The sequence below is a fragment of the Arvicanthis niloticus genome, chromosome 11 (genome assembly GCF_011762505.2).
Source record: "Arvicanthis niloticus isolate mArvNil1 chromosome 11, mArvNil1.pat.X, whole genome shotgun sequence".
Taxonomy (NCBI): domain Eukaryota; kingdom Metazoa; phylum Chordata; class Mammalia; order Rodentia; family Muridae; genus Arvicanthis; species Arvicanthis niloticus.
This window is the reverse complement of record NC_047668.1, coordinates 56,566,392-56,585,527: the sequence shown is the minus strand read 5'-3', so window position 1 is coordinate 56,585,527 and position 19,136 is coordinate 56,566,392. Positions and strand designations below refer to the sequence as shown.

The 19,136-nt window shown below is 46.0% G+C and overlaps 2 protein-coding genes across 5 annotated transcripts in view; both read right to left on the bottom strand.

The window, feature by feature from the left end:
• The window catches only part of Memo1 (mediator of cell motility 1), an 85,393-nt gene extending 84,254 nt beyond the window's left edge, over nucleotides 1-1,139 (bottom strand). The window contains exons 1-2 of one of the 3 annotated variants that reach the window (XM_034513859.2): nucleotides 1,015-1,139; nucleotides 344-421 (exon numbers count right to left, since the gene is read on the bottom strand). In XM_034513859.2, the coding sequence (XP_034369750.1) occupies nucleotides 344-404 (61 nt within the window). In that variant the 5' untranslated portion in view covers nucleotides 405-421; nucleotides 1,015-1,139. Of the gene's footprint in view, nucleotides 1-343; nucleotides 761-1,014 lie in introns of those variants that run through there. The other 2 variants (XM_034513858.2, XM_076942235.1) reach the window with 2 other exon arrangements.
• Nucleotides 1,140-4,586: 3,447 nt separating this feature from the next.
• Nucleotides 4,587-17,704, bottom strand: Dpy30 (dpy-30 histone methyltransferase complex regulatory subunit). 2 transcript variants are annotated; one of them, XM_034514525.2, is made up of 5 exons: nucleotides 17,552-17,704; nucleotides 17,257-17,329; nucleotides 17,119-17,166; nucleotides 9,009-9,151; nucleotides 4,587-4,925 (listed from the first exon to the last, which is right to left on the bottom strand). In XM_034514525.2, exons 2-5 carry the CDS (start codon nucleotides 17,290-17,292, stop codon nucleotides 4,853-4,855), a joined length of 300 nt encoding a protein of 99 aa, XP_034370416.1. In that variant the 5' UTR covers nucleotides 17,293-17,329; nucleotides 17,552-17,704; the 3' UTR covers nucleotides 4,587-4,852. The 2 variants fall into 2 exon arrangements, with proteins under 2 accessions (XP_034370416.1, XP_076798351.1); XM_076942236.1 differs by having other exon boundaries at nucleotides 17,428-17,558.
• Between the last annotated feature and the right edge of the window lie 1,432 nt (nucleotides 17,705-19,136).

The window sequence follows — 19,136 nt, the reverse complement described above, 5'->3', positions numbered from 1 at the left end:
CACGGGGTGCCCCAAGGGTAGGGGCAAACGCTGCGGTCTCCTCGGCCAGTCCCTGGCACGAGGACCGCGCCAACTCGTCCTTCCCCACCGCAGAGGCCATCCGCGGAGCCTCGGAGCCGCGCAGCCCGCGCTCGCCCCGGTCGGGTCCGGCCGGCAACTCCTCGCCCAACTCCGCGAGCGCCAGGCCGCCGGCCCGAGCGAGCGCCGGGTGGGGGAGGCGGCGCGGCCCTGCCCGCTCCCTCGGCACGCGGTCCGCGCCCGCCGCTCGCCGCCCTCCGCCCAAGTCCCCGCCCGCCGGGCCCGGGCTGCCCAGCCCGACCGCCCCGGCAGCCTTGCGCCCTACCTGAGGCGGTGTACCAGCTCCCGGCGTGGCTGGCTTCCCGGCAGACCACTCGGTTGGACATCTTGGTGCCTGTGCCGCCTATGGTGCACGAGGATGAATGAGGAGGCGGCGGCGGCGGCGGCTCCGCGAGGGGACGAGACGCCGCGGGCCCAGCCCAGGAGGAGGCGGCCGCGGGGAGGGGACCGGCCCGGCCCAGGAGGAGGAGGAGGAGGAAGAGGAGGAGATGGCAGCCGGGGCGGAGGGCGGCAACAATCACCACGAACTCCACCGGCCGCCGGAAGATGAGGCCCACGGCGGCTTCACCCGAGCCGCGCGGCCGCGGAGTCGCCGCCGCTGCCCTGACCGGGCCGCTTCCGCGAGCCGCCCCGGGGCCCCGCCGCGCGCGGCCTGCCGAGCCTCCTGCTGACCCCACCCCGGTGACTCCGCGCCCTCCCCCACCCGCCCCGCCCCCACCGCCAGGCCTCCCTCCTGCCGCGCGCCCGCCGGCCCCGCCCCGCCCCGGGCCTCCGCCCGCCGTGCCGCGCGCTCAACGGCGGAAGCGGGACGGGCCCCGCGCCATCCGGGGTCGAGTGGCCGCGGGCCAGGCTGCGGTGGTGAGTGCCACCCCCACAGCCCGGGGCCGGGGCCTGAACCCGGGGAAGGCAGAGCCTGGGAAGCCCATGCGTCCTTACTCGCCGCTCTACCGGGTCCGGCCCACTGAGCATGCCCAGCGCCGCGGCCCGGCCCGCCGAGGAGGCTCAGCGTGCACGCTCCGCTCTCCGGGGTTTAGCGCCAGCAGAGGCTGGGGGCAGGGCGCGGGGCGCAGGACGCAGCCGCGAGGCGGGGAGAGCCCCTTCCCCCAGCCGCCTGGTTTGTCCCCGTGCGCCGCTGGCTCAGCACGCACCCGCGGTCGCTGTCCGCCAAGACCGACCAGGGTTCCCCGTTCCACGGCGTCTTTGGTGGGTTCCCACCCTAGGAGTGTCGCCCAGGAATGCAAGTCTGGGGCCGCGCCGCAAAGTTTCACTGGTAGAAACCACGCGCGGCGAGGCGTACGGGGATGGGAGGATATGGGGGTAGGGGGGACGACCCTGTAAAAATGTAACCTTCCCAGGCTCGCCCCTACGACCTAACAGTGTCTTTGACACAGTTATATTTAGTAATTGTATTTTAGGTATAAGTGCAATGTGGCCAAGATTGTCTCAGTTATCTCCTACTGTATAAAATAGGGGTGACGTTCGGGAGGTGGGGTACCTAGGATTATGAGTTAATGTGTGCGAGGAGCCAGACAGGGTAAGGAATACTACAAATGTCACCCTTCACTTATAAAATCCCAGTATTCCACGTAAGTGTCAGCAGCAAAGGAATTCCTTTACAAGTTGGGTAGAATCACAAAGGAAGTGGTTTGGCTTTGAAATGCTGGATTCCAAAACCAGGAAGGGTCAGTTCTCCATCTCCCAGAAAGTATTTGGGAGCGAAATCATACACCAGGTATATCTCAGTTTCACATTAAACTAGATCCTAGAGAAGTCCAAAGTAGAAGTCTAGCTGCCTAACCAGGTTCGGTGTTCCTTAGTGCTGTAACAGTATACTATTTGTTTGGTTGGGGGTTTTGCCAAGTTCTCGAGTGTTAAGAGGAAAGCTCTGCAGTTAATAGCGAGTAAAAGGTAAGTTGCTTCTTTCTGCCAAGAGTTTGTGTTACTTACCAACTTAGCAAAGGCCATAATGGCGAATAGGATACAGCTTCTTGGACCGGAGAAGTGGCTCAGTGGTTAAAGAATACGCACTACTCTTATAAAAGACACAAGTTGAGGCAGCATCACATTGGGTAGCTCCCAAGCATGCCTCAGTCCAATTCCAGGGGATCGAACGCCCTTTTCTGACCTTCGCAGGCACCCACCATTACATACATACACACACACACACACACAAATTATAATCAAATATTTGTTTTTAAAGAGTTCTAGAATGCTTAGGGTTTTTTTTTCTTTTCTTTTCTTTTCTTTTCTTTTCTAAAAGTTTCACTCTGTAACTGACTGGCCTGGATGGAACACCCAATGTAAACCTGGCTGATCTGAAAGAGATCCACCTGCCTCTCAAGTGCTAGGGTTGAAGGCAGGTACCACCCACAGCAGCTCTTTTAGCACAGGCTCTCCCTGAATAGCCATCGATGGCCTAGAACTGAGTATGCAGACCAAGCCAGCCCTGAACTTGCTGGGAACACACTCGCCTCCACTTCCCTAGTACTAGGAATGCAAGCACACCCAGCTCCAGCCTCTTGAAGTCAATCGAACCTATTCACAACCACCTCCCCTAAATACTAATTTCACACTCCGGAAGTTTTAGTAATTTTATATAAATTTTATTACTGACAATCTGTTATGTATTCTAGTGACATTCCATAAATGTAATTCATAGTAGGGGCAAGGAAAAAAATTAATAGTCCTTATGACACACAGACTAGAAAAACAAGTCCCAAAACCTAACATTAGTGCATATAGTTTCCAAAACAGAATATCCAATCTTTGTTATAGTAGCCTAGACAACAGCAACAGCGCCCATCACTGCAACTTGTATTTGACTTGTTTTAAGATAGCTCTGGATGCTCTGGACTCTGAGATCCACCTGTTTGCCTTCCAAATGTTGGATTAAAGGCATTCATCACTACACATCTCCACTTTTAAGACAAGGTCTCTAACTCTAACTAGAGCTTACTGATTACACCAGATTGTACAGGTGTACAGATTGTACTAGGATCCTCCTTGTCTACTCAGCATTAGGATTATGGGAGACTGCCATGCTTCCTCAAGTATTTTACATGGATACTGGAACCTCAATTCAGGTCTTCATACTTCCACAGCAAGCAGTTTACAGACTGGGCCGTCTCCCCAACCCGTCAGGCTTATTTTTAACCATGCACGTGTAACGTGTTTGTTGTCATGTGGATGAGATGTGGTTGCCTGCAGAATCCAGAAGCTTCAGAGCCCATGTGAGTGCTGGGAATCAAACCCAGGTCCTCTGCAGGAACAGCCAATGCTCTTAACTGCCAAGCCATCTCTCCAGGCCCTGGATCTGCAGATATAAATGGAAACTACAGTATCACTTCCACACACAAGTGTCAGAAGTAACAATTTCCTACATTAAAAATTGGTTTTGAGCAGGACCTGGTGGCACACATCTTTAATCCCAGCATATCAGGTGGCAGAGGAAGAAGGATCTTTGAGTTTAAGACTAGCCTGGTCTACAAAATAAGTTCCAGGACAGCCAGGAACTATGCAAAAACCATGTCTCCCCGCCCCCCAAAAGTGATATAGCTCTTGTTGTCCTTGAACTCAAAGATCCAGCTACCTATGCCTCCTAGTGCTGGGAGTAAAGGAGTGCACCATCAGCCCTGGCCATTAAGGAAAATTATGAAATGTATCTTAACATAACCTTTGCAAGGGCTTTTAACTTGAAGACAAGATTAGTATGCTTCCAGTGCAGGGTTCTCAACCTTAGTACTACTTTTGGGTGACAACAGGCACATGGACTGCCTATTTAATGACCCCAGCAGACACCCTGATGGCAGCAGAATCCTACCTCACTACTTGCCCATACATCCCCCAAGGGGGAGACTTAATGTACATCAGAGAACAGCTAACTGTCCTAGTGAGTGGTCCCTGGCTCTCATCACAACGTTCTCAGAGCTGGTGAGCGCTCTCAGTTTCTTTATAGGGAACAATAGGAATACACTCAAAAACTACTGCCTACTTCCTTCTAATTTTATGTGATTTGCCTGAATGTATATATGTGCATGTTGTGTGTGTCTGGTCAGAAAAGGAGGGTCCTATGCCCTAGAACTGGAGTTACAATGGTGAGCCACTATGTGGTGTGAGAATCAAATCTGGGTCCTCTGAAAGCAACAAATACTCTAGTGACCTCCTCAGCCCCTGCAGAGATACCACAATCCTAAGCAGCTTAACTAAGCAACTTAGCTTAGCTACTTGCTTAGCTATTAGGTCACTGGGAGACCTGGGTTGAATTCCCACGTAAGCACTTACCAGCAGTGTAGTCTTCAGCAAGGCCTTTAACCTCCCTAGTCTGTCTTCTTGACTGTACAATGGGAAAAGGAGCTGCTCTGCAGAGTGCATTCAGGAGATCATTTAAGTAAAATATCAAACATATGATGGCTACTATGTCACTGCTGCAAAGTTACCACATTCAAAAATACTAGCAATTCATGGAAACAAAAAACACTCGTCAGACACAACAACAACTATAAAATAAAGATGTTTTAACAGTTTATTTTGAAGGTCTTTTAAAAACAAAGTAAAAGACAATCTGAGAAAAAATTGCACAGATGATACTCATTAAATAAGTATGGTGATTAAATCAGACAGGGATATGCTGTCTTCTGCAACTCTACAAGTGAGTTCTGTGGTCCTGAAGGTTCTTAGACTTCCAGAGCGGGGAGGGGAATCATGGCAATTAAAGCTGCCTCGTAATCATGTAAATCTACAGTAGCAACCAAATGTTTCTTTTCTTCCCAAGAAATCAATTTCGATCTTCAAACTGTGCCTTATTTTTTAAAAGATAAGATGCTAGAAACTCAATGGGATTTGGTGGTCTGTAAAGGAAGAGAAACCAGGGTTAGAGAGATGGTCTGTACATATGTTAATTTAAACATTTTTTAAAACATACCATTTTTTTAAAAAATGCACGTGTTTAACTTTCATTTTACGGTGAAAGGCTATTCATACTTCCACATTAGTGAAAGGATTCATACTTCCACATTAGTGAAAGGCAAATTAGATAGGTAAAATAAGGAGTCGAACTTAAAGTTTAAAGTGTCTTAAATTGTTTTGTATCTTAAAGCCAGTTATAAACACAAAAGGCCTTATTTAATCTTTATTCATTATAATTGCACGTAACCATGGGAGAGAGACGATATCTCACCCATGTGGAGGTCAGAGGACAACTCTGTGGAGCTGGTTCTCTCCTAGTCCCTTCACGTGGGTTCTGGGGATTGCTGCTCAGCAAGTACCTTTACCCACAGAGCCCAAATACAGCTGAGGAAGTGAGTCCCCATGGAAACCTTCTAGGATGCCAGCAGTGGTCAGCCTCTTGACTTTAGTGAACATTGCACAGGGGTTTAGTTTCCCAATAGCAAGTGTGATACTGCACACCTTTCTTTCCTAGCATTCTGGAGACAGGCGGGCAGATCTCTGGGAGTTAAGGCTAAGCCAGTTCCAGGCCAGGCAGAGCTACACAGTGAGAACGTTTTTAAAAACAAACTCATCAAGCTGTATGCCTACAGTATGTATAGTTTCCTAAGTATTGTCCTCCAGCAAAAGAACAAGTAAAGAAAGGACATGCCACTAGCAACATTAGCACACAGATGAGCTCATGGACAACTGATCAGAGGCATTAACAATCATTTAGACAACTGCTTCTTTTTAAAGAGTCATTTCAATTTTTCTTCAAATCTTGTATCCATTTGTTCTGTGGGAACCACAGCACTTCTGTGGAAGTCAGAGGACTTGAGAATTAGTTCTCTCCTTCTACCACGTGTGTCCCAGGGATCGAACAAGGGCCGTCAAGGCTTTGTGGCTCGCTTCTACACATAAGCAGTCTTGCAAACCCAAGTGTTTTAAATTAATATTTATGATGCTATAACAACCAATTCACACCTGAGAAAACCACTGATAAATTTTAAAGGTATAACTCCATATTCATCACTTTTATGTAAGTTATTCTTGCTGAAAACCTGTCTAAATATTGAATATTGGGGAACAATTCTATTCTACTGCTTCAAAAGGCATCCTAAAAACTGAGCAGAGTGGCATGTCTGTAATCCTAGTTTATGCCAGGTTTATGTACCAAGTTCAAAACCAACCAGTAAGTACAAAACAGCAAAATCCTCCCTCCCAAGCCCTCCTACATATTGATGGGGCGTGGTTAACAGTGCATACCAGCAATCCCAAGACTGAGGAGACTGGAGCTACAGAGCAGCAGCAAGGTCAAGGCTGGGCACTGCATCTCAGATGTGGGACAGTTGGCTGGAGTCCAAGCTCATTTTATGTAGTAAATCTGAGGCCAGCCTGGGCTACACAAAGACTCAGGGAAAAGGAGGCAGGGGGGTAGATGAAAAGGGAAAAAAGGCAAAAGACAGGCCAGACATAGTGGCATATCCCTGTAGTCTCAGTACCTGGAAGCCAGAGGCAGACAGATCCCTTGGGTTCTACACCAGTCTGGTCTACATAGCAAATTCCAGGCCAGCCAAGGGCACAAGATGAGGCCACTCAAAAAGGCAGGGTTGAGGAGCGAGGAGGAGAGGAAGGCAGGTAAGTGAGCAAATGGAAAACTGATTTACCATTATAAAAAATTACAGTCCCAGGCTGAAGAGATAGCTCAGAGGTTAGGAGCACTAACTGTTCTTCCAGAGATTCTGAGTTCAATTCCCAGCAACCACATGATGGCTTGCAACTATCTGTAATAAGATCTGGTGCCCTCTTCTGTCCTGCAGTCATATATGCAGGCAGGCAGAATGCTATATACATAATAAATAATAAATGTTTAAATAAAAAAAAAAAAGACACTATTACAGATGCCAAGAAGTGCTTGCTGACAAGAGCCTGATATAACTGTCTCCTGAGAGGCTCTTTCAGAACCTAGCAAATACAGAGGCAGATGCTTACAGCCAACTATTAGACTGAGCATGGGGTCCTCAATAGAGGAGGTAGAGAAAGGACTAAAGGAGCTGAAGGGGTTTGCAACCCATAGGAAAAACAACAATATCAACCAACCAGACTCCTCAGAGTTCCCAGGGACTAAACCACCAACCAAAGAGTACACATGGAGGGTACCATGGCTTCAGCCACATATGTAGCAGATGATGGCCTTGTTGGACATCAATGGGAGGAGAGGCCTTTGGTCCTGAGAAGGCTCCATGCCAACGGGAATGCCAGGACGGAGAGGCAGGAGAAGGATAAGGGGGTTCCCAGAGAGGAAACCAGGAAAGGGAAAAAAAATTATAGTCCCTTGTGCTGGGTATGATGGCACACGCCTTTTTGTGGCGTAGGGGATTTATTAGTTGATGATAACACTTGCCTTTACCAGCACTCAGGAGGCAGAGGCAGAGAAGCACTGACTTTGAGGCCAGCCTGGTCCACAGAGTGAGTTCCAGGATAGCCAAGGTTCCACAGGAAAAAGCATTTATGTATTTTATATGACTGCTCTGAATGCATGTATGCTTACAAGGAAGAAGAAGGTATTAGATCCCATTATAGATGGTTGTAAGATGTAATGTGGTGCTGGGAATTGAACTCAGGACCTCTGGAAGGACAACCAGTACTCTTAACCACTGAGCCATCTCTCATGCGTAGCCACCCCTGAGACAGGATTTCTCTGCTATCCGAGAACTTGCTCTATAGACCAGGCTGGCCTTCAACTCAGACATCCACCTGCCTCTGCCTCTCAAGCGATGGGATTAAAGGCATGTGCCACTACCACCATGCTTGGTTTTCCTTATTTTTGTTTGTACAGGGTTTCTTTGTATAGCCCTGGCTGTCCTAGTACTTGCTCAGTAAAACAGGCCAACTTCGAACTCAGAGAGCTACCTGCCTCAGGCTCCATCACTCAAATGCCTTTATTGCCAGCACTAGGAAGGAAGAGGCAGGTGGAGCCCTGTACATTCTAGGACAACCAAGGCTATGTAAAGACCCTGCCTCAAAACTAATTAATTAGGGCTGGAGAGATAGCTCAGCAGTTAAGAGTAATGACTGCTCTTCCAGAGGTCCAGTTCAATTCCCAGCAACCACATAGTGGCTCACAACCATCTGTAATGGGATCTGATGCCCTCTTCTGGTGTGTCTGAAGACAGCTACAGTGTACTCATATACATAAATAATTCTTTTTTTTTAATTAATTAATTAATTAAACTGAAAAAGAATGTAATATCCAAGTTACAACACTGTAGCTGATGTTTTTTAAAAAGTTTAAAACCAGAAGTTGGAGATGGCGCAGAGGTTAAGAGCATCGTCTCTTCTTCCAGAGGACCAGGGTTCAAATCCCAGCAACCACATGGTGGCTCACAACCACTTGTAATGAATCCGATGCTCTTTTCTGGTGTGTCTGAAGGAAGTGATAGTCTACTCACATAAAATTAAATAAATAAATAAATAAATAAATAAATAAATCTTTAAGTGTGTGTGTGTGTGTGTTTAGACAGGCAGTGGTGACACACACCATTAGTCCCAGTACTCAGGAGGAAGAGGCAAGGGGATCCCTGAGTTCCAAGCCAACCTAATCTACAGAGTGAGTTCCAGGCCAACCTGATCTACAGAGTGAGTTCCAGGATAGCCAAGGCTACATAGAAACCCTGTCTCAAAAAACAAAAACAAAAATAATTTATTACTTAAGAAAAGTTTAGCAGCAATGGGACCAGAGAGATGACTCAGCAGGTAAAGGTGGCTGCCACTAAGCCTGACAACCTAAGTTCAACCCCCAAGATCTACATGGTAGAAGATAAGAACTGGATTCCCAAAAGTTGATCTCCATATGTCTACCACAGAACACACACTATATATAAATGTAATTATAAAATAAAATTACAAGTTTGACATCCTTGAACGAAAACATTATAGCAAAAGACCACCATCCATAAGCAGTGGTGGTGTGAGTGTGGAGCCCCACCCATCCCTCCTCTCACCTTTCCTTTGCGAGCACAGCAAGGCCCTGTAATAGAATAGGCACGACCGTCTGGTCCAGGTAGGCACGGGTGGGCAAGGACTGCAGATCCACCTTCTGTTTAGATGACTTCTCTGCGTTAATCTTCTCATTCTCAACTATTCTCTAGTGATGTAAAAGAACAATGTGTGAATATCCCCAAGTACAAGACTATTTGGAGAGCAAAAAAAGAACTAACGGGAAACGGACACCCAGAAGAAAGGCAAATCACAGCTGGAGCTATAGCAGACCTCTCCTCCAAGAGAAATTCAAGCCAATCCCTAAATTTCTTTTTTTCTTTTCTATTATTGTTTTATGGCTATGATACTTGGCCTATATGGATATATGTGCACCACATGCCCAAAAAGGCCAGAAGAGGGCATCAGATCCCCTAGAACCAGAATTAGACAGTTGTGAGCTGGCAAGAGGGTGCTGGGAACCCAGTACCAGACCTCTGCAAAAGCACCAAGTACTCGACACTTGCCAACTCTCCAGCCCCAATGCCTAACTGTCACGCAGACATTTCCCCCTGCAGTCTCGCACCCTTGCCCCCGAGACACACACACACTCTTTCTTTTCCTTTATGTAGTCCTGGCTGTCCTGGAACTGACATATAGACCAGGCTAGCTCCAAACTCAGAGATTTGCCTGCCTTTAAATCCCAAGTGCTGGGACTAAAAGTATGAGCCACCATGCCTAGCCCTCACCTTGAACTTCCAAATCCAAGTGTTGGAGCTGAGATTACTGGCATGTACAACCACCCCTGGCACATTTGATTTTCTGAAGAAAGATCCATGATTTTTACAAGTGCATATGCATAGGTACACAACTAAAAATACAGTTAAAAAAATTATTTTTCTTTAAAATCTTCATCTTGGGGCTGAAAAGATAACTGGGCAGGGTGACTACAGTTCTTAAAGACCTGGATTTGGTTCCTAGCACTCACATGAAGACTTAACAAAGGCCTGTAACTACAGTCCCAAGAGATAGGATGTCTTCTCTAGCCTCCTTGTACAAAGTAAAATAAGTTAATTAATTTTAAAACAAACTGTTTTAGTGTAGTAAAGGATATAGTCCTAAGTTACCAGAGTATTTGTATATTCTCCTCAAAAGGACTACTCATTTACATGCCATTACAACGCTCCCAGTGAGAAACAGCAATCCAGGGACAGGCTACAATGTATGGGGCACTTCTCTAGAATGCAGTCCTGGGTTCAACTGAAGCAGTAACTGGATATAGAAGGTAGACGCAGGAAGATCAGGAATTCGATATTATTCTCAGCTATATAGCTCAAACCCAGCCTCGGCTACAGCACTGAGCGGAGCTGCCTTTAATCCCAGCACCCAGGAGGCAGAGGCAAGTAGACAGATGTCTGTGAGTTTGGGGAAGTCAGGGCTACATAGAGCGACTATCCCAAAAAAATGAAAAATGTAAAAGATAGTCCAAAAGACGGCTGGAGAAATAACTTGGCAGTTAAGAGTGAGCACTCCTGCCGGGCAGTGGTGGCACGCCTTTATTTATTCTGGAGGCAGAAGCAGGTGGATATCTGTGATCTACAAATCGAATTCCAGGACACCCAGGATTGTTATACAGAAAAACTCTATTGGGGGATGGGAGAAAGAGTACTCTTCCAGCAGACCCCAATCCCAGCATTCACACCAGACAGCTCACAGATGCCTGTTCTTCCAGCCCCTGGAGGATCTGACACCTTTACAGATAACCATACTCACACATACAAATTCAGACAAATTAAAATGTTTAAATAAATCATTACAAAAAGAAACAATTTCTATAATATCCTGCTTAACCAATTTCACTCAAGCATTTTACTGAGTGCTTACCATATGCAAATTGCTATGCTTAATTCTAGATAAGTCAGTGTGACAGTTAATGTTGGTTATCAACTTGACACGGTCTAGAATCATGTAGGAAATAAGACTCCAAGCACACCTGTAAAGGATTGTCTAGATTAAGTTCCTCTCTGGGCTTGCCCACGAGGGATTATCTTGCTTAGGTTAACTGAGGTAGGGAAACCCCACCATAAAGGAGGGCAGGGCAGCACCCTTTGTGCAGCTTCTGTCCTGGATGGCACAGAAAGATGAAATCCAGCAGAACTGAGCAGGGAGGTTCCTTGTGCTCTTCTTCCTGACTGTTGGCACAAATGACCAGCTGCTTCAAGACCCCCAACTCTGACTATCCCTAAATGATGGATTGTACCCCAAAACTATAAACCAAGATAATCCCTTCTGTCCTTAAGTTGCTTCTGTCAGGATGCTTGATCACAACGACAAGAAAGATGAAAGTCAGTATCATGGATCAACCTAAATGCATACGACACAAGCATACCCCAAACCCGAAAACAGAAAGACTAGAGTGTGCTACAGTAACGGCGAAAAGGGAGAGCTGAGATGAGCTTTAAGGTTACAAAGAATTATTATGGTGCACTACAACAAAGAGACACAGAACCCCCTGTGGTTGGTGCTTGCTTACTGCTTGCTCCTAGAGAATTTACAGGATGTAGCAAAGGGTACCTGAGCAGAGTCTAGCAGTCACCCTGACAGTGCTTAAAAACTGTGGAAAACCAAACCAGCTACAAGTACTCCAAGTTCAAGCCAGAGTACTCCAAGGAGAAAATTGGGTGGGCAGGAGGGATACGTAGGAAGAGATTGGATCTATACTCACAGCTACCAGAGACCAGGGAAAAACTACCTGGAAGACACAGGAATACTTCCTGAGCTAACACATCATCCAGAGCATCAGAGACTCAAAACACATGGAACATTAGATAGAACAGTCAATGATAAAATCAAGCCTAAATCAAGCCTGGCTCCATCTGACAAAGGTTAAAGCAAGCCTTAAAAAGTCAAACTGGGGGGATTAGAGAGATGGCTCAGCAGTTAAGAGCATTGACTGCTCTTCCAGAGGTCCTGAGTTCAACTCCCAGCAACCACATGGTAGCTCAAAACCATCTGTAATGGGATCTGGTGCCCTCTTCTGGTGTGCTTAAGACAGCTACAGTATACTCATACAAAATTAAATTTTAAAAAAGGTTCAACTTTATAAAAAAAAAAAAAAAGTAAAACTGTTTTCAAATAGCTATGTTCTAGACTGTTTGAAAAATATATCTAATACTCTACAAAGTAAAATTCACAGTACCCAGCAGAATATCAAAAAATTACTAAGCAGTGAGGGTGGCTCATACCTTTCTTCCCAGCACTCAGGAAACAGAGGAAGAAGGATCTCTGTGAGTTCCAGGCCAGTCTGGTCTGCACAGCGTTGAAGGACATTCAAGGCTACATACATAGTGAGATTGTCTCGAAAAAGAGAAAGAAAAATTACTAGGCAAAACCCATGAGATGGTTCAGTAGGCAAAGGCAGGTACACAGTTATCTCAGAACAATAATAGAAAGAAAAAATAGAAAGAATCCAGAGAAAATAGAAAGAATCAACTCAAAACATACAATAACATAGGGGCTAAGAACTATGGCTCAGTTGTTAAGGGCACTGGTAGCTCTTGAAGAGCAACCCAGGTTTGGTTTCCAGCACTCCCATGGTGGTCATAACCAGTTCTAGAGTATCTGCCCCTTCTGACCTCTGCAGGCACCAAACATGCCTGTAGCACACATACATGTATACAAGCAAAACACTCATACACAGTACTGACTAGTTTTTATGGCAACTTGACACAGGCTAGAAGAGAACATCATTTGAGAGGAGACATCATTTGGGAAAATCCCCCCTCCAGATTGTCCCATGGGCAAGACTCTGAAGCATTTCTTTATTAGTGACTGATGTGAGAGGCCCCACCCATTGTGAATCGTGGCACCCCTGGGCTGCTGGTCCTAGAGGCAAGCTGAGCAAGCCAGTAAGAGCATCCCTTAATGGCCTCTGCATCAGTTCCTACCCTGACTTCCCCATATTATAGACTATAAACTGGAAGATGAAATAAACCTTTTCCTCCTCCAAGTTACTTTTGGTCTTGGTATTTTATCACAGCAGTAAAACCCCTATGACACACATAAATCTGGAAAAAGTGTGTGTGTGTGTGTGTACATGGACTCAAGTGTGCATATGTGAGACAGGAAGAGAAGTCTATTTTATAGCCTTGGCTGTCCTGGAAATCAGAGATTCGCCTGCATTTGCCTCTTGGGGGTGGGGGGAGGAGTTTTGTTTTTTTTTTTGTTTTGTTTTGTTTTGTGTTTTTTTTTTTCTCTCTCTCTTTTGGTTTTTCTTCAGAGTTTCTCTGTTTAACAACTCTGGCTGTTCTGGACATACTAGGTAGACCAGGCTGGCTTGAACTCACAAGAGATCCCCCTGCCTCTGCTTGTAGAGTACTGGGATTAAAGGCATGCTGCACCCACATCTGGCTCAGAGCTGGGATTTCTAAAGATGCTGACACAACACCCAATCTAAAATCTTAAAAAGTAAATAAATAAACAAGTGCACTTCTGCTCTTAGACAGGACCCAAGTTCACTTCCCAACACTTCTGACCTCAGAGGGTACCAGGACCTATAGAATACACATACACACATAAATAAAAATAAGCCTTTACAAATAGTAATACTTTAGGAAGAAAACTACTATGGAGAAAATAAAACAAAATATCTCTAACAAATAGAAAAATCAACTCACAAAAAATAGAACAGGACACAATATATATTGTTAGAAAGGTGACAAGCACTATTAATCCCAGCACTCAGAAGGCCGGAGTCTTTAAAGTGAGTTACAAGCTGGGCGGTGGTGGCGCACGCCTTTAGTCCCAGCACTTGGGAGGCAGAGGCAGATGGATTTCTGAGTTCGAGGCCAGCCTGGTCTACAGAGCGAGTTCCAGGACAGCCAGGGCTACACAGAGAAACCCTGTCTTGAAAAACCAAAAATAAATAAATAAATAAATAAATAAATAAATAAATAAAGTGAGTTACAGGGGCTGGAGAGATGGCTCAGAGGTTAAGAGCACTGACTGCTTTTCCAGAGGTCTTTTTCAACTCCTAGCAACCACATTGGATTCAACCATCTGTAATGGAATCTGATGCCCTCTCTGGTGTGTCTGAAGACAGCTACAGCGTACTCGTATACATTAAATAAATTTTTTTTTTTTTTTGGTTTTTCAAGACAGGGTTTCTCTGTGTAGCTCTGGCTTGTCCTGGAACTCACTCTGTAGACCAAGCTGGCCTCGAACTCAGAAATCCACCTGCCTCTGCCTCTGCCTCTGCCTCTGCCTCTGCCTCTGCCTCTGCCTCCCAAGTGCTGGGATTAAAGGTATGCGACACCACTGCCCAGCTAAAATAAATAAATCTTCAAAATAAGTAAATAAATAAATAAATAAATAAATAGAGTTACAGGACAACAATGAGATTCTATCTCAAAAACAACCCCCCCCAAATATCTATAATAGATTAAACAAGAACATTAAATATAAATTAGTATTATCTCATCCATGAATCCTAAATGCCATAATACCAATCTGCCAGGCAAGATGTGCCCAGTAATGTTATAGTCGCTATATATATATGGGTTACCTACTGCTTTCTGATTGATTTGTGGCCTGCTCCACAGGGGCATATACATGCCTGTCTGGTATATGAACCTGGTCAAAAGCCTACAGCTCTGAGGCCTATGCTTTAGGGAGTCACCTACTACTGTTGCTTCCCTAAAACAGTTGTCAAACTGCCTAAATATTTCTGTTTCTACCCATAGATTAGCACAGCTCTCAGCCTTGGGCAGAGAAGCCTCTTTCTGTAGTGTTCAGCAAGAAAGGAAGGCTCAGAACTTGTCAGAGTACTAGTTCTCAGCTCTAAACCTCTAAATGGAATGTGTATGCAGTTCCCTGCTAAGGCTCAGGGAACACTGTCAACATGAAGCAGAAGACTTGAGTACTGGAAGGACTGCTGTCCTCTGCAAGAAGTGTGAGTGTTAAGCTATGAGCTGACTGCAGCTACAGTTACTGCCCGAGATCAGTCAGCACTCCAGCAGGCGGCAATTGGACTCACTGGGTCTCAATATATTAAAAAGTGAAGGGGAACGTTTTTGAGGAACTGGGGGTGTACAGGTGAATGGTAGGGGAGAGCTGGCAATGGGTATATTGTACACATGTATGGAACTGTCAAAGAATACATAAGACCAAACATAAATCAAGATAGAGGAAAGTATGAGCAAATAAATCTGGCAGAACATTTAAACAAGGGCTACAACTTTCCCAAGTTTCATGAGAACACTAAACCTAAAGACCCAAGTTCATGAATCCATTAAAAACAGAAACACTAGGATGGGTGTGGAGATGGGATAGAGCTGAGCAGCCAAGCACAGGCACAGCACACACAAAAGCCTGGGTCCTCACCACAAACAAACAGGCGCGCCTCACACACCTCACACATGCACATACACACACACCATACATACAAACATACATACATACATACATACATACCACACATATACAAGGTGTAAAAAAAAAAAATGTAACTGTAAAAAGGTTAGAGAGATGGCTTGGGGAATTAGATAACTTGTTCTGCAAGCACAAGGACCTGAGTTCAAATCCCAAGCCCAAAAGTAAAAAGTTGGGCACTTAAAAATATAGACGCAACTGGAGAGAAGGCTCAGCCGTTAGAAAGCACTGGCTGCTCTTGCAGAAGACCTGCACTTGGTTCACAGCACCCACATGGTAGTAACTGTCTGCAACTCCAATTCCAGGGAGAATGTGGCACCCTCTCCTGGCCTCTGTGGGCACCAGGCAGGCACATGGGGCACAGATATGCATGCAGGCACAATAACCAAGCACGTAAAATGAACTTCAAAAATATAAATAAAAATATAGACAGCCAAGGCTGAAGGGAGGGTTTTGTGGTTAAGAACATCAGTATAGCAGTATGGTGCTTGAGGTCAGCTTGGTCTACAGAGTGAGTTCTAGGACATCCAGAGCTACAGAGAGAAACCCTGCCTCAAAAAGAGAGTGGTAGAACGAAAGCGAGAGCCATAGTGAGAGAGTCTCTAACAAAAGATCCTCATTCAATTCCCAACATACATGGTGGCTCACAACTGTCTGGAGGTCAAGTTCCAGCCACCATCTTCTGATGTACATATATATAAACTCAGGCAAAACACCCATAAAACAGTAAAAAGAAATATAGAAAAGGGAGGTGGGGTGGCGGTGACACATACTCCCAACACCAAGAGGCAGAGAGGCAGGTGGATCTCCACAAACTCTAGCCCAGCATGATCCACGTAGTAAATTCTAGGACAGCCAGAGCTAATAAAATGCTATCTCAAGGGGGAAAAAATAGAAAAAGATATATATACATATACAAACACAAACTCATGCACACAAAAGGAAGAAGGAGGGAAGAAGAGAGACAGAGAGAGATCATACAAATATAAATACAATGCAATCCTTTTGTAAACGTCAACTCTAGGTCAGGCAGGATGACTCAGTGTGTAAGGGGCTTGCTACTCCCACATCTGATAAGCTGAGTTCCATCTCCAGAACTCACCTAAGGGTGGAAGCAGAAAACCTACTCTGCAAGGGTGCTCTCTGGCCTCCACACACTTGTGCACACGCAGAAGCGCACAGGCGCGCTCGAACACACACACAAACACACACAAATAATAATACATTAAATAAAAAAGAAAGCACTTCTAAACTTACTTGCTAGTGACCTTGAACAAGTTATTCAAAGAATTCTGGAGCTGAAGATATATTCAAATTAGTTTGGTGTGTATCTCACAAACAGCAAAGAGTTTTATAAATTCTAACACCTGTTTCTACAACTGCTTGGAAACGTGGTCCTGTCCTTTTTTTAACCAGAACCTAATCCCTCGAGTCTCCCATTCACACACAAATTTTCTCCAGGAAGCCTCTATTTTCCTAACCAAACCTACCCAGCTCTGGTTCCGGGATTTAATCTTTCATTTACAAAGTACCTTTATTTTTAGCCAAGTATTAGCATGCTAGTAAAAGAAGCCACTTATAATCTGATACTACGGAGATCGTGGCAGCAAAGTGCTCCCTCGTGCAGAGTAGCCTAGTAAACCGATCCTAAGTTTTCTTCAACTCTCAAGAGACACATAAATGCGGCAGAGGAACTGAGCGAGTTACCTCAACGCTGTCGGTGAGCCCGTACTCAGAGTGAGGGTTTTCTGCAACCTAAAAAACAAAATACAGTCACAGAGACATCCGCCCGTCCCGCGCTGCCTCCCAGTACACCGCCACTCTGAAACCAGGGCCTCCTGGTACCTGTGTCTGTCCCTCCAGCATCTGCTCTGACTCCATGGCGGACCCTGCAAACCGCAATCAACCGGATACCAGTCTTGCAAAACAAGAAGAGCCGCGAGTTAGTTACCCGGGAGATTTCAAGTGGAAGACGCCAGGATGCGGTGCAACCCAGCCCGGGACCCCGCCCCTCACCCCCGCGGGCAGCAGACGCGCGGGCTGGGTCGGGCCAGCGACTGGCCGTCCGCGTCTCGTCGCGTGGCTCGGAGGTCGTCTCAAGTATCTAGCAGCAGGAGGAGGAGGACAGAGAGCTGATTACCCGCGCCAATGCTGTCGGTTCCTAAGTGCCCTGCTCGGCGCCACCGACTCCCAGCGCGAACCGCTTCAGCCGTAAGTGAGGAACGTCGCGCTACTGCCGCGCCTGCGCAGAGCGGCACCGCAGGCAGAAGTGCCAGAGCCCGCCTAAGTGGGCCAACGCCTCTGCGGTTCGCGGTGTGCCCGACCACCTGCCGGCTCCTCCCTGTCAGAGCTCTCCTTTATTCTGTCCTTCGTGCCACCTGAAAGTGACCGTCCGCGAGGAACCGAGACCACTCACTTGCTGAGCGATTCTTTAGGAAACCATAGGCTCCGGCTTTACTTTAAAGCCAAAGAAGGGCTGGAGGGCGTCCAGCGGTTGATTACTTGCTGATCTTGCAGAGGACTTAGATTTGGTTCCCAGCATCCACATGGTAGCTCATAACTATCCATAACTCCAGTTCCAGGGATCTAACGCTCTCTTTTTGACCTACGCAGGCACGAGGCACGCATGGGCTCCAAACAGATTCAAGTCACGCATATACACACACACACACACAATTTTGTTTGGGAATTCTTGGGCGGCTTTTATTCAAGCCCTGCAGTCTGTGAGGATACCACGTTCACACTACTCTACATTTATGTCTAGATTAGTAAAAAGAAATTACTTTCCAGGAATAAGGGGTGCAGCCAGGTGTCTGAAATCCCAGCAATCGGCTGGCTGAGATAAAGAGGGTCCACACGCCAGCCAGAGCTTCCTGAATGTGAGTTCCAGGAGAGGCTTGGAACATTGATTAGAATTTCAATGATATGGAGAGGTTGGAATGCTGCAAGTCTAAACACTAATTGTCTTGAGCCTAGTTTGCTCCCTAAATAGCCTTTTACTATCCGCCTCTGTAAGTGACCTAACATCTTCACTATTACTACTTAGTAGTAAATAGGCTTCTTGGAATGTTCAGTCTCCTAGCTAACACCAACTAAGATGTTTCTAAGACGCCTTCAGCTATCCCTACGATGACTACAGCTAAGATTTCCACACTTTTTAAAAAACATTTATTTATTTGTTTTATGTATGAGTGCTTTATCTGCGTATACACACCAATGCCAGAAGAGGGCATAAGATCTCATTACAGATGGTTGTGAACTACCATGTGGTTGCTGAAAATTGAACTCAGGACCCCTGGAAGAGCAGCCAGTGCTCTTAACTGCTGAGCCATCTCTCCAGCACATATTTCCACACTTTCCTACAACTCACAGACCTAATGTACTTGAAAAGTGCTTTTATGCTTGGTGTGGTGGTGATCGGAGAGATGGTTTAGCCTTAAAAAACAAAAAACAAAACAAACAAACAAAAAAAAAAAAAAAAAAAAAAAAACCCTTACTGCTGCTCTTCCAGAGATCAGTTCCCAAGCACAAAAACATCAGGAGTCTAACAACCACCCATAACTCCGGGGATCTGACACCCTCTTAGGGGCTCTGTGGGCACTTGAACTCATTAGCACTTACACAGAAATGTGGTATACATAATTAAAAGTGAACCTTAAGGGCTGGAGAAATGGCTTAGCAGTTAAGAAGACTGACTGCTTTTTCAGAGGTCCCTGAGTTCAATT